At 40.4% G+C, this 13,953-nt stretch overlaps 1 protein-coding gene across 1 annotated transcript in view; it reads left to right on the forward strand.

Annotated features, from left to right (window-relative positions):
• Positions 1–13,953, forward strand: part of SECISBP2 (SECIS binding protein 2) — a 38,047-nt gene that overhangs the window by 18,071 nt on the left and 6,023 nt on the right. The window contains 7 exon segments of the mRNA XM_060235488.1: positions 1,495–1,627; positions 3,767–3,936; positions 4,833–4,971; positions 6,066–6,225; positions 8,296–8,516; positions 8,947–9,101; positions 11,068–11,269. Of these exon segments, the coding sequence (XP_060091471.1) occupies positions 1,495–1,627; positions 3,767–3,936; positions 4,833–4,971; positions 6,066–6,225; positions 8,296–8,516; positions 8,947–9,101; positions 11,068–11,269 (1,180 nt within the window).

Consider the following 13,953-nt stretch of genomic DNA (forward strand, 5'->3'; position numbering starts at 1 on the left):
TTGAACTTGTGAATCTTCTGACAAAAATATGTAATCTTTCATTGAAATCTGCCTCCATTCCTGAGGACTGGAAGGTAGCAAATTTTACCCCCATCTTTAAAAAGGGTTCCAGAGGAGATCTGGGAAATTACAGGCCAGTCAGTCTGACTTCAATACCAGGAAAGTTGGTAGAGAGCATTATCAAGGACAGAATGAGTAGGCACATTGATGAACACGAGTTATTGAGGAAGACTCAGCATGGGTTCTGTAAGGGAAGATCTTGCCTCACTAACCTGTTACATTTCTTTGAGGGGGTGAACAAACATGTGGACAAAGGAGACTCAATAGATGTTGTTTACCTTGACTTCCAGAAAGCTTTTGATAAAGTTTCTCATCAAAGGCTCCTTAGTAAGCTCGAGAGTCATGGAGTAAAAGGACAGGTCCTCTTGTGGATCAAAAACTGGCTAATTAATAGGAAGCAGAGAGTGAGTATAAATGGGCAGTCTTCGCAGTGGAGGACGGTAAGCAGTGGGGTGCTGCAGGGCTCAGTACTGGGTCCCATGCTCTTTAACTTGTTCATAAATGATTTGGAGTTGAGAGTAAGCAGTGAAGTGGCCAAGTTTGCAGATGACACTAAATTGTTCAGGGTGGTAAGAACCAGAGAGGATTGTGAGGAACTCCAAAGGGATCTGTTGAGGCTGGGTGAGTGGGCATCAACATGGCAGATGAGGTTCAGTGTGGCCAAGTGCAAAGTAATGCACATTGGGGCCAAGAATCCCAGCTACAAATACAAGTTGATGGGGTGTGAACTGGCAGAGAGTGACCAAGAGAGAGATCTTGGGGTTGTGGTAGATAACTCACTGAAAATGTCAAGACAGTGTGCGATTGCAATAAAAAAGGACACTGCCATGCTGGGTATTATTAGAAAGGGAATTGAAACCAAATCAGCCAGTATCATAATGCCCCTGTATAAATCGATGGTGCGGTCTCATTTGGAATACTGTGTGCAATTCTGGTCACCGCACCTCAAAAAGGATATTATAGCATTGGAAAAAGTGCATTAAAGGGCAACTAGAATGATTACAGGCTTGGAACACTTTCCCTATGAAGAAAGGTTAAAACGCTTGGGGCTCTTTAGCTTGGAGACGCGTCGACTGCAGGATGACATAATAGAGGTTTACAAGATTATGCATGGGATGGAGAAGGTGGAGAAAGAAGTACTTTTCTCCCTTTCTCACAATACAAGAACTCATGGGCATTCAATGAAATTGCTGAGCAGTCGGGTTAGAACGGATAAAAGGAGGTACTTCTTCACCCAAAGGGTGATTAACATGTGGAATTCACTGCCACAGGAGGTGGTGGCGGCTACAGGCATAGCCAACTTCAAGAGGGGGTTAGATAAAAATATGGAGCAGAGGTCTATCAGTGGCTATTAGCCACAGTGTGTATATATAAGCCTGATCCAACATGGCTTCTCTTATGTTCTTAACTTTATATACCTTACTTCTCCTTCAGGGATCCTCTAAGAGTAGTCGGAAGAAAAGCCAGCTTCCTGTGCAGCTGGATTTGGGAGGGATACTGACTGCTTTGGAACAAAAACAATATGCAGAGAAATCAAAACAGTCACCAAAGCCTCTGGTGCTTTCAGGTATGAGTTTTAAGAATGTATTCATTTTTGATGGTTTCAGAACTAGTACTTTTTTTGTAACACATTGTGTGAACGTTAAGTGCAGTCTGTCAAGTCCCTCTTGCCATACAGCAAATCTTTTTTGAATTAATTACCTCCAAAATGTCCTGTTATCAGCAGATGAGATTATTTTAGATTGATTTTAGACTTTTTATATTATGCAAAAACTTAATGGTAAATTTTAAATGGTATAGAAATGTATAATTGTTTTATTGTTCAACATGGTTTTTGCCACACCCTGTAAGCCGCCCTGAGCCTGCCCCGGCGGGGAGGGCGGGGTATAAATAAAATTTTATTATTATTATTATTAACTGAGTCAAACCATCCCATGTTGAATCTTCCTTTTTAACCTTTTGTCTTCAACTTTCCCTAGTGTTACTGTCTTCTTCAGTGAATCATGTCTTCTTATAATATAATCACAGTACTAGCCTGAGTTTGGTCATTAATTTGTTCTAGAACCCATTTTATTTGTCTTTTTTGGCAGTCCAGGGTATCTGGAAAACTTTCCTCCCACACCATTTGTCAAGTGACTCTATTTTCTTCCTGTCAGCTTTCTTCATTGTCCAGTTTTCATACCCATACGTAGTAGGGGAGAATACTGTAATATCAGTTATCTTGATCTTGGTCACCAACGACACATCCTGAAACTAAAGGATCTTTTCTAGCCCCTTCATGGCTGCCCTTCCACAGCCACTATTTTCAGGAAGGGAGACTGAAGATCTGAACCAAATTGAGGTAATGAGATGAAGTTGGCATATACCCGAGAGTTCTCAAGGAATTCAGATGTTGACCTGCAGATGTTACACTAATTTCTAAAAAGGGATCCAGAGGAGAACCAGGAAATTACAGGCCAGTCAGCCTAATGTCTGTCCCAGGCAAATTAGTAGAAACTGTAATCAAAGATAGAACAGGCACATAGAGGAAAAAAGCTTACTGAGGGAAAATCAGCATGGCTTCTGCAAAGGGAGCTCCTGCCTCACTAGCTTTTTGAAGTTCTTTGAGAAAGTGAACAAGCATGTAAACAGCGGTGATCCAGTAGACATATAGGTCTTTCAAAAGGCTTTTGACAAGGCTCCTGAACTTAGCAGTCATTGGATAAGAGGATGGGTTCTCTTGTGGATTAAAAATTGGTTAAATGTCTAGAAGCAAAGAGTAGGAATCAATGGACAGCTCTCACAATGCAGAGATGTAAGTAGTGGGGTCCCACAAGGGTTGGTACTGGGACTGGTATTATGTAATTTAGTCATCAATTATCTGGAACTAGCGATAGTGTAGTGCCCAAGTTTGCAGATGACACAAAATTATTCAGGATGGTAAAAACTGAGGCTGATTGTGAAGAGTTCCAAGAGAATCTATACAAACTGACAGTGTGGCAAATGAAATACATGGTTGGTAAGTGTAAGGTGATGCACATTGAGACAAAAAATCCCAACTTTGTGTATAGACTTATGGGGTCTGAACTTGCTGAGACTGAGAGGGGAAAAGATTTTGGAGTCATAGTCGATAATTCAATGAAAATGCCAGCCCAGTGTGCTGCAGCAGTAAAAAAGGAAACTCCATGTTAGAGTTGATTAGGAACGTGATAAAATCATACTGATGGAAATTCTGTGATATGTTTTTTTAAGAATAGTAACATGTATTCCATAACACATTTAAAATGTAATCCTCCCTCCCAGCTTGCAGTCTAAAGAGGTACAGCCCATTCTAGATAGGGCTTAAGTATATGCTGGAGAGAATCTGTGCATACGGTGCAAGAAATTCCAGGAGAATTTATCATTGCCCAGAAATGCTTCACAGAGACCAATTTTGCCATACTTCAAAACAGTGTTAAACTAAATTCCAGCTAATGATTAGGTAAATTTGAAAGATAGAACATGTTAGGTGGTTGTATACACCCACAGTAATATGCAGCACCAGCAAGATGGAAACGCATCATACATTCCTAGGTTTCAGTGTAATTTACGTGATAAGTTTTGATAAATATAAATCATCTAAAGTATTGTTGCACCAACTAATCTGTATTAATGAAACTTATTTACAGTTAAAGAATGAGCTCAGTGTTAGAGTTGTTTCTTGATAATAAATTTGCTTTTATTTCAGTTGGTAGTGCAGTAACATTGCCTTCAAAGGAATCCTCACCTGTAATAAAAAGTCATCTGTTACACCAAGAAAAGGTTCCACATAACCCATTGGACTCCAGTTCTCCTTTGGTCAAGAAGGGAAAGCAGAGAGAAGTCCCTAAGGCAAAAAAGCCAACGCCACTGAAAAAGGTGCATTCGCAGGAAATCTTTCAGCAAAGTCTAGAGTTGCTTTTACTGCTCTGATTCAACAACATGTCTTATGCTCGATTTGTGTCTTGCTATTTTCTTTATTTAAATTCAGTTATGAGAGGAAAAGCCTGTCAGCCTAATGTCTGACACAGAGACCAATATTAATTGATATTTCAGGTTATCATTATTTAACTAAAGCCGCTTTTAGCTAAATATACCTTCTGGTATGAAAAGCTCTTTGAATTGGGTTAAATTGGGTTGAATTTAAGGGTGATATCTTAGATCAAATATTAAATGCATTTGGGGATGGGGAAATCAAATTTTGGTTAAGCTATTTCTAAATTAGACCAAAGGTGTTTTGAATTATTATCTGAACGTTGTGGCTTCCCCATTATAACACAAGTTCTTCCCTGTAAACAACTTTTTACTTTGCCTTTCAGAGTCTGTTTTTTCTTAAGATAGTACAGTCTGTATTGTCCCCACCATGAAAGTGCAGTTAGCAGGTAGGGTTGCCAACTCCAGTCTGGAAAATACTTGGAGATTTGTCTGGAGGGGATGGAGCTCCACCGGGATGTGATGCCATAGAATTCACTCTGTAAAGCTGCCATTTCTTCTGAGAACTGATCTCTGTAGCCTGAATATCAATTGTCATTCTGGGAGAACCCACCCTAATTTTGGTAGCCACATTAGTAGTGTATGATGCTCTAGTAACTAGATGTGTGGCAGCTGAGAATTCTCATACACTTCAAATATATTCATTCCTGCACCCTGTTGGAACTCTGGCATTTAAGACTGAAAAGTAGTTATTTTGTGGGAGCGGAAATATTTTCATGGAAGGATTATGCTTGTTAGAAAATTACCTTACATCAAAGTGTTTTTATATTTTTATATTTAAGATTATTTTGAAAGAGAGAGAGCAGCGGAAGCAGCAACATCTTTTAGAACAGTCAGAGATTCTGAAGGATAAAAAAGCTGATCAGTCGTGTACAGAATCTTCTCCTGAGGACCAGTTAGTTTCTCAAGACACCAAAGCAGGTATACTTTGAATTTGGTTACTATTGGCTTTCCCCTCTAGACAAGGAACATTTTATTTTCACAGAAAGTGAAATGCCACTAAAAAGTTATATTGTGCATTTTTTTAGATATAATTGCAGTGGTATGCATGCGCAGATTAAAATCTAGTAGCTTGTGAAATAGTTTCCTATCTTATTTTCTCCAGATTGTGCTATTGTCAGAAATAAAGCAGAACTTATGAACTCAGAATCTTTGGTTCTTCCAGAGTTGTAGTTTGGAATGCACATGCATAAATAATAATTACAGTTAATAACTTCGAAGCTTAACTGTAGTTTTTATTTTTCTTGGAAGCTGTTATCATCAGTGTCTGGTCTTCCATTCCCCTTGCCAAATATGATCTGGTTTCTGTTACTGACTGCACTCAGTATCAGGGCATAGTGCTGAATGCCTGAGAAGCAGAAAAGAGTAAGAGTCCAGTAGTACCTTAAAGATTAACAAAATTTGTGGCAGGATATCCTGAGGTCACTTTTTCACATGTGAGCTATCTGTCCTATATATAGGAAAGTGGAGTGATTTCAGGTGCCAAATGACAATAGAAGGTGTGATTGAATTGTGTCATATGCAGAGAGGTAGTAGGCATGGAGAAATCAGTACTGGTAATGAGACAGGAAACCTAGGTCTTGATTCAGTCCAGGTGGATGCATTGTCTGGAGCTTTATTATCAATTGCAGTTGCCTGTCTCACTTCCAGTGCTGAGAACATTGCTGATGCTTCTTCTTCTTCCTATTATTATTTATTGGATTTATGTTCCACCCTCCCCGCTGAAGCAGGCTCAGGGCAGCTCACAACAGTCAAACTAAAACAATAGATAAGCATTAGAGTTTAACAATTAAACCAAGTTTATAAGAACAATGTGTCAGAGATTTGTCAATATAAATTTTAAATGGTTGCATGCACATTAATTTTATGCCAGTTTTATTTTGGCAACCGGTTGCTGGACAGAAAGTGAAATGAAATTGATAAGTATCTAATATGGAGTTTACATTCCTACTAAACAAAAAAACCCCCAGATATTTTGATTATCCGTTATATATTCAACTTACCGTTATCTTTAGAGACTGCAGAAGAGCCGCCTGTGGATCCTGTAATTGTGACTCAAAGTAATACAGAAGTACCTGTGCACTGTATAGAAGTCAGTGGTTCCTTGGAGAATTCCCTCATTCCTACACAGCTAAATTCCACCCTTCCTAAGATCCACAGCAGAAGGTTTAGAGAGTAAGTATTTCACTGTCAGTCTCTCCTGTGTGTCATTTATTATATCTATCTTCCAAAGCAAGATGCATGAAAAAATATACTAGAACAAACAGAACACAATTTGCAATAGCTTCAATGCCCTTATAATAAATCAGGTATCTTGGTTAATTTCATAAGTGAGCAGTGAGAGTGAACTGTATTGTGAGGTGAAATTATGGGTTTTGTTCTCTGGATAAGATGCATATTGAAGTCACATGTGTAGCAAGAGGTGCTGGAAAAATGTGCTCAGATCTTCAACCTACCTTATCCCTGTAGACATAGGTCAGAAATCTGTGGCTCATATACAAGAAAATTATAAATATTTCATCGACGTCTGTTTATTACTGTAATAACAGTAATACTTAGAATATATAAATCACGTTTGAGTACAAAACATTTCAATTTTGAAGCCCTGTAAGGTGGGCCAGTGGCGTTATTTTCATGCTGGAAATGCTAGACTGAGGCTAAGAGTTGTCAAAAGGCACATAATGAGCCCATGGCAAATGTGACACTCTAGTTAGGTGTTTCCTCTTGCATCACTTATGCTGACCAGCATTACAGAAAGTTGCATCTCTTTAGAAAACGGGTCTGTGACTTCTAGATTCACAGAAAGGAAGTTGTGCAGGGAAACATTGTGAATTAATAATTACCACAACTAATATCTTCTACAAGTTTAATAAATATTTATAACATTCACTGAATATTTGATATAATTCCAAAATCTCAGTATGCAGTTCCAAAGTTTTAAAGTCTTGTATTTGGAACTGAGACTTTGGAACTGTATACTGAAATTTTGGGATTATATCAATATTCAAAGAGTAGGAAATGATTGCTGCAGATTATGTATTATTGAATTAAAAACACACTAATGAATGGGTTATAAATATTTATTGAATTAGTTAATTTCTAGCTTTGAAACGTTTTATGGCTTCTTGATGACAGGAGACTGAATTTAGGAGGCTTCTTAACATAATGCAAGGCAGGATGTTCTGACAGGGGTATAGGTCCTTTGCTCCCAGATGAGGGATAGTGGAAGGTAGGCTTTGTGAACTGTATGAATTTTGTGTTAACGTTTGCTTTAGAGGTGAATATGAAGGCACAGGTTACAGTATTTAAAGCTGAGAAGACCCCACCAGTGGCTGCAACAGCAGGTCTCACAGTGGCAGAGAATCGGAAAGATCAGTCACCATATCTCTCACCCTTCACTCTTCTTTTGGCACAGAATCAAGTCTTAAGGTCCTTGCTGTTAGGTAAAAATTATTTAATTAGTGCCAAGTTTGCTACTTCCATGGTTGCTTTGGTTTGCTACTTCCATGGTTGAATGGTAGAAATATAACTAACCAGGTCATGGTATTATGTTCATATTGAGGGTACTGGATAATTGGGGGGGGGGCACAAGTTGATCAGTTAGTTAGTTGTGTATAAGCACCCCAGTTTATTTACAGTTCTCTTGCAAAGAAGCTATCCAGAGGCTGTATGACCAAAATTTTAGGATTATTCTTCTGGGCTGTATAAAGGTGCTACATATTTACAAAATTGCAGATTTTAATTGTTCATAGTAACCAGGTAGGATTCATGCTTGGGCAGGAAATGAGCTATTACCCTCTTGTTCATTTAACATTATTTGGAGAAGTCACTGAGCTTCATCTTTTCCAGACAGATCTTTAACGAGCGCTTCTATTGCGCACCTTCTAGGGGGTTTTCTCCTCCTTATAGCTGGATGCTGTTCTTCATAAATATTTTTGATCTTCAGTTTTTGTGTGGTTTTGCTGAAGTGTTTGAGGTAGTTTGATTGTTCAGCGTTTAGAAATGCATATGTGTTCTGTGCATGAAATATTTTAATTTGTTCATAACATATTCTATTTCTCTGTCTTTCTAACTGTTTCTCTCTTCAGATGGAGTAGATGCATGAAATGTTTTAATTTGTTCACAACATATTCTACTCTGTCTTTCTGACTGTTTCTCTCTTCAGATGGAGTAGATGAAAAAAAGAAAAGGGAAGGTAAACTCATATTACTGTCACATTACTGAAATAGTTGGTTCTTTCTTTAGTTACTGTACCCAGGTCCTTAGTAAAGAGGTTGACAGCTGCGTAACTGATCTTTTGAAAGAGCTGGTTCGCTTCCAAGACCGCCAGTATCAGAAAGACCCAGTCAAGGCCAAGACGAAACGCAGGCTTGTTATGGGGCTGAGAGAAGTGTTGAAACACCTGAAGTTGAAAAAATTGAAATGTGTCATCATTTCTCCAAACTGTGAAAAAATTCAGTCAAAAGGTGAAGCTTGTATGTTAAAAGAGCATCTGATTTTACTAAAATGTGCACAGAGTGCATTTATGAAGGGTGGCCTGGGTAATGAGTGATTTTTTACAGAGTAAGAATCCCATTATTGGAAATGTATGGCTACAGTGATAATTATATAGTGAAAGGAGAAGTGATGGTTCTTTTGTCAGTTCAGCAGAGACAGCTTGTGCCTGCTCCATTTGAGGCTTGGGCTTTTGGCTTCCAGAGATGGCTTCCACATGTCCCACCCAGAGCAAGGGCCATCCCTTTATTGGACCCAGTGGAGAGGGGCAGTGGGTGTTGGCAGTGATTCTGGAGCCCCAGCCTGCACTTTTGCCCATGGCCCAAGTATAACTAACACTGCCCCACTTTGTCAAAAGTGTTGATCTTGTTTTTTTAACTGTGTCTTGTATGTTCACTGTAGGTGGCTTGGATGAGACTTTGCATCTCATCATTGACTTCGCTTGTGATCAGAATATCCCGTTTGTTTTTGCTCTCAATCGCAAAGCTCTAGGGCATTGTTTGAACAAAGCAGTGCCTGTCAGTGTGGTGGGAATATTCAGTTATGATGGTGCTCAGGTGAGTTTTACACACACAAATAAATCACCATCATTTATAGCAGGGGTGTCAAACATGCAGTTTGGGGGCCGAATTAGGCCTCCAGAGGGCTCCCATCAGGCCCCCAAGCAACTGGCTGTCATCTGCTTCCTTCTCCCTCTCTCTCTTCCTACTTTCTGCATCACAGCTTGTTTTGCAAGGCTTGCTCAATTGCTCAGGAACTACAGAGCAAAATTTCAATTTTCTCCATTGGTTGAGGCTCCTTCCCCTCCTGGTCCCATGGGGAGGGAGGGAAAGAGCCAGAGCTTCCTTTGTCCAGTTCCCTGGATCCTATGGGAGAAATACAAAGAAAACACTATACAAATGAGTGCTAATGTCTTAAGTTTAATATATATATATATATATATATTTGTGTTTGTCTGTGTTCTTTATAAAATTTATATCGTCGCTACTTAAATAGGTGCACACATGGCCCGACCCAACATGGCTTGGTCCCTCAAGATCTAATTTATGGCAGATCTGGCCCTCATAACAAATGAGTTCAACACCCCTGATTTATAATATTTATTTAGATTTAGACCACACAAAACAAAAAGTTTTAACTATGTGACAGTGCTGGTGAAATTTTCTAGGTTATTAACATTCATTCTTTTTCTCAGATGCAACAGATAGTTTTTATGTTTAAATTTGTTTTTCTATCTCTTTGTGAGTAATTTGCTTCATTTGGGGTCATATCTGTAAGTCATTAGATCCACTGTGTTTCCCATCCATTCTTCTGCCAGTTGTTACACAGACCAGATAACAGTTTTCCACAAACAATGCTCCAAGTGCTGTCAATTCTGGTTGAAGCTAAATGCACATATCTGGATGTCCCCAGTTACTAGTCAGTTGGACATGATCTAAAATCTGCAGTGCAACTTGGGGGGGATCTGTACTCAGTACTTAATCTGTTTCAGTCTTTCTCTTAGAAACTTGTGCTGCATTGCTTTGTTTTTAGTTGAAACATTTTTAGGTTACACAGGCGAGATGTGTTTGGACCTGCACCCATTATATTTCTTGCCCTGCATTTCTGTGTATTGCTACATCCAGCAACAGTGGCTGTTTAGCATATCAACACCATTCTGTTATCTTGCATTGGTGGAACAACTGCATCAGCTTGTCAGGATTCCACTTCTGTAGCAACATCAACTTGTACCCAGGATCCCAAAATGTGCAGTCCAAGTATGGAGAGCAACTGAATGCTCTTTCTGAATAGTTACTGCATTGTTCTGATTGAGTAGTCACTTCAAAATCTCTTTGAAAGTAATCAGTTGCACAGTCTGTTGATCTTCATGGTCTCTGTGCAGGTTACACATTGGGGGTTTTGTGCTTGGGCCAGACCCTCGCCAGTAGCTTCAAAGACTAGACAAATACCCTTTTTAGGCAGGCCTTACCTCAGTCCTGAGAAGCAGGCATCTACAAACCATGCTGATTTTCCTTGAGTAATAAATCAGATACATGAGAAACCTAAGTTTGAATCAGCCCCTTACTCAAGGACAGCCAGCTATGTTTGTAATTTGTGGTTTCCACTTTTTGTGCTGATGCAGTCAGACACCTACAGTCTAAGCCACAAATCTTTTTCTCTGGGCTGTACTGTTTCCAGCATTCAGTGCTGACAGTTTTACTTCCACTTATCTCAATCCCTTTGTACTCAGTTCGTGGTGGATCTACAACTGTTATGAACCATAAGCAGGTACAGAATCTGGAACCTCTTGGATCAAAGGTGTAGTGCCTTTTGTTCAGCAGACAAGATTGACAAGCAGATTTCCAGCAATATTCTCTTAGTGAATTCCGTTAATATGTTTAAAGTTTTTTACTTTCTCACACTTGAACATAAGTGGGAAATGAAATTAGATGGATTTTGTATTGTTCTGTTTTAATAAGAAACTGCCGACATGTCAACTGAGCACTAGTCTAAAACGGTTTTTGTTTTTTTTGTTTTTGCTAGGACTGTTTTCACAAAATGGTGGAATTGACCATGGAAGCACGGTTGGCGTATAAGGAAATGATTGCAGCTATACAACAGGAGTGTGCTGGTGAAGAAAATGGAAGTAACTGTACCAGCTCTAAAATCAGTTACAGAGAGAGCAATTTACAAGATGCCAGTAAAGCGCCCTCTCCAGAGTTGGATGAGGAAGTCCCAAATTACAGTGAGTTCCCCCCTCCTCCCTGGCAGTCTGTCTAGGTTTTAGAACTAAGTTGATAAGTTCATTCGATATGCCACTTCTGATATGGTGTGATTTTCAAACAAGATTACGCCAGTCTTGATAAACAATTATGTGAATCTATTTGCATATTACCAAGCAGGAAAATGCAGTGAATTTAAGTGGTCTCATAAAATGAGGAAAATATAACTTCAGCTAAGCACTCAAGAGGCAGTTTGAAGTCATCTTATGGGTGACTGTAGAATTGCTCTTTAAATCCCATGGAAGTGCTCTGATATCAAAGAATAAATGCGAAGGTGTGTGTGTTTGTGGTGTATGAGACTAGATCACAGAAGGGTTTCTTGCCTTTTGGAAGAGCCAAGCAGAACAAAAGGAAACAATGCGTGCCTTAGTTGTAGGAATATTGGTGAATACTTCCAGGCCTCTGGAGCTTATATTTTTGGTTGCCAACCAAAGCAAAATTAAGACAGTCCTCATTTAATGTCTAGGATCTGTGCATCCCCTTCCCATGTTCTTACTGATTACCCTAGACTGAATTACACCCAGAATTTCTTCAGTCTGCTGTCCTTCAGTCTGCTGTCCATTGGTGTAGTGGTTAAATGTGCAGACTCTTATCTGGGAAAACCAGGTTTGATTCCCCACTCCTCCACTTGCACCTGCTGGAATGGCCTTGGGTCAGCCATAGCTCTGGCAGAGGTTGTCCTTGAAAGGGCAGCTGCTGTGAGGATCCTCTCAGCCCCACCCACTTCACAGGATGTCTGTTGTGGGAGAGGAAGATAAAGGAGATTGTGAGCCACTCTGGGACTGAGATTCGGTGTGGAGGGCAGGATATAAATCCAATATCTTCTTCTGATTGCAAGCAGTTCGCTTTTTCCAGCAAGTCTACAGGAGGATAAGTGAGTGTGTAGTCATGCAGGCCTGTATCCATGTTTATTCTGTGGTTCATAGAATCATAGAGTTAGAAGGGATCTCCAGGGTCATCTAGTCCAACCTCCTGCACAATACAAGGAACTGAACTAGTTGCCTGAGACTAGTTGGATGTTTTATTTACTTTGACAATAGGGAAAATTCTGCACTGATCTTCAGAGCTCTTGTATTTAGTGCTCTGGTATTTTGGATGGTGGAAGGCTATCAGTCTGAGAGTAATTCTGAAAAAGTTACAACCCATAGCACAAATAAGCTCCCCTCTGTGTTGGCCTGTTATTTTCTCCTCCTTCAACTGATACTACTTTACCTTACATGATAGGTGGATTACTATTAAGTTGGGAGCAATAAAGATGTGCATGATAAACAGGTTGCTTACCTGTAACTGATGATCTTCGAGTGGTCATCTGTGCATTCACACCCATGGGAGAGAGCGCGCCTGCGCTGATCCGATCGGTACTTAACAAGCCAAAGGATTTTCGTGCTCAGCTCCAGTGGGCATGCCGCAAGAACCCCACCACGCATGCTCACAGAGTGGGCGCGGACATCCCGTCAGTTCCTTCTGACCGCTGTATGATCCTAAAGAGTGCCGAAGGGACCGACAGCAGTGGGGAAGGAGGTGGGTGGTGTGAATGCACAGATGACCACTCGAAGATCATCAGTTACAGGTAAGCAACCTGTTTATCTTCTTCGTGGTCTCTGTGCATCACACCCATGGGAGATTAGCAAGCTAGGCCTATGTCTGGAGGAGGGTGCTGGAGGTCATTCAGACACAGCAGACAGCAGAAGCACACTGCACACTAGGAAGAACACAAGTGTAGATAGACAGTAGAGGCATAGCAGCTTGCTGACTGGCCTAGATCGTAGCTCTGTAGATCTGTATAGACCTCTGTGGATCACCTGATGCAGCAGAGACATGGCTAAGGCCCTAGTTGAGGGACCTCAAGGCAGGTAAAGAGGCAACCCATGGTAAGGGACAGTAGAGCTCAGGATGTCCTGTTAGGCCTCCGGGAAGTCTCTGAGATCTTACAGTTTAGCTTGGAAGAAACTGTGGAGAAGAACAAGTTAGTATTGTTTCTAGAGTTGAATGAAGAACACAAAAGGAGGACCCTTTTGATATCCAAAGAAAGGAGACTTTCTTTATTTACCAACCCACAAAAAGAGTGTTTGCAAAAGAGATGTCAGAGTTACAAAGGGAATTCAGACTCTATTTTCAAGAGAAAGAATACCGCTGGAGAGTGGGGAAGAAGTATATTCTCATCATGAAAACAAAGGTTATCATAACATAGAGCCAGTAGTCCAGCTATCCAACCAGTGAGAGAGACAGCCATCAATAACGTGGCTCCCTATGACAAGAAATGAATTGAACCAGTAGCCAGGGGTTTGGAGAGGTTCCTTGGCAGGATTGATAAGAGAAAGGCAGATGCCAAGGCGGAGTGGTCATTTGGCATAAAGATGAAAGCCAAGGTGGCCTTTAGGAAGTGAGTAATAGGAGAGTGTGAGGATGACCGGTACCCATCAATGGAGGTACAGTGTGCCAAGACGGCCAGGAGGCTGTCCAACCCAAGAGGAGTTGAGGCTACAGCCCACAATTATGCCAATAGGATGTTCCATATTTGGAAGAAAAATAGGGGGAGTCTCTGGGACGAGATGACGCAGAAGAGGAAAGTAGTGATGGCAAAGCCATCATAGTTATGCCTTAGAGCAGTGAGGGCATGGCTTCGGAGTTTGTTGGCTACCCTGGA

This window comes from Heteronotia binoei, chromosome 4 (genome assembly GCF_032191835.1).
Source record: "Heteronotia binoei isolate CCM8104 ecotype False Entrance Well chromosome 4, APGP_CSIRO_Hbin_v1, whole genome shotgun sequence".
In the NCBI taxonomy this organism is placed as follows: Eukaryota; Metazoa; Chordata; class Lepidosauria; order Squamata; family Gekkonidae; genus Heteronotia; species Heteronotia binoei.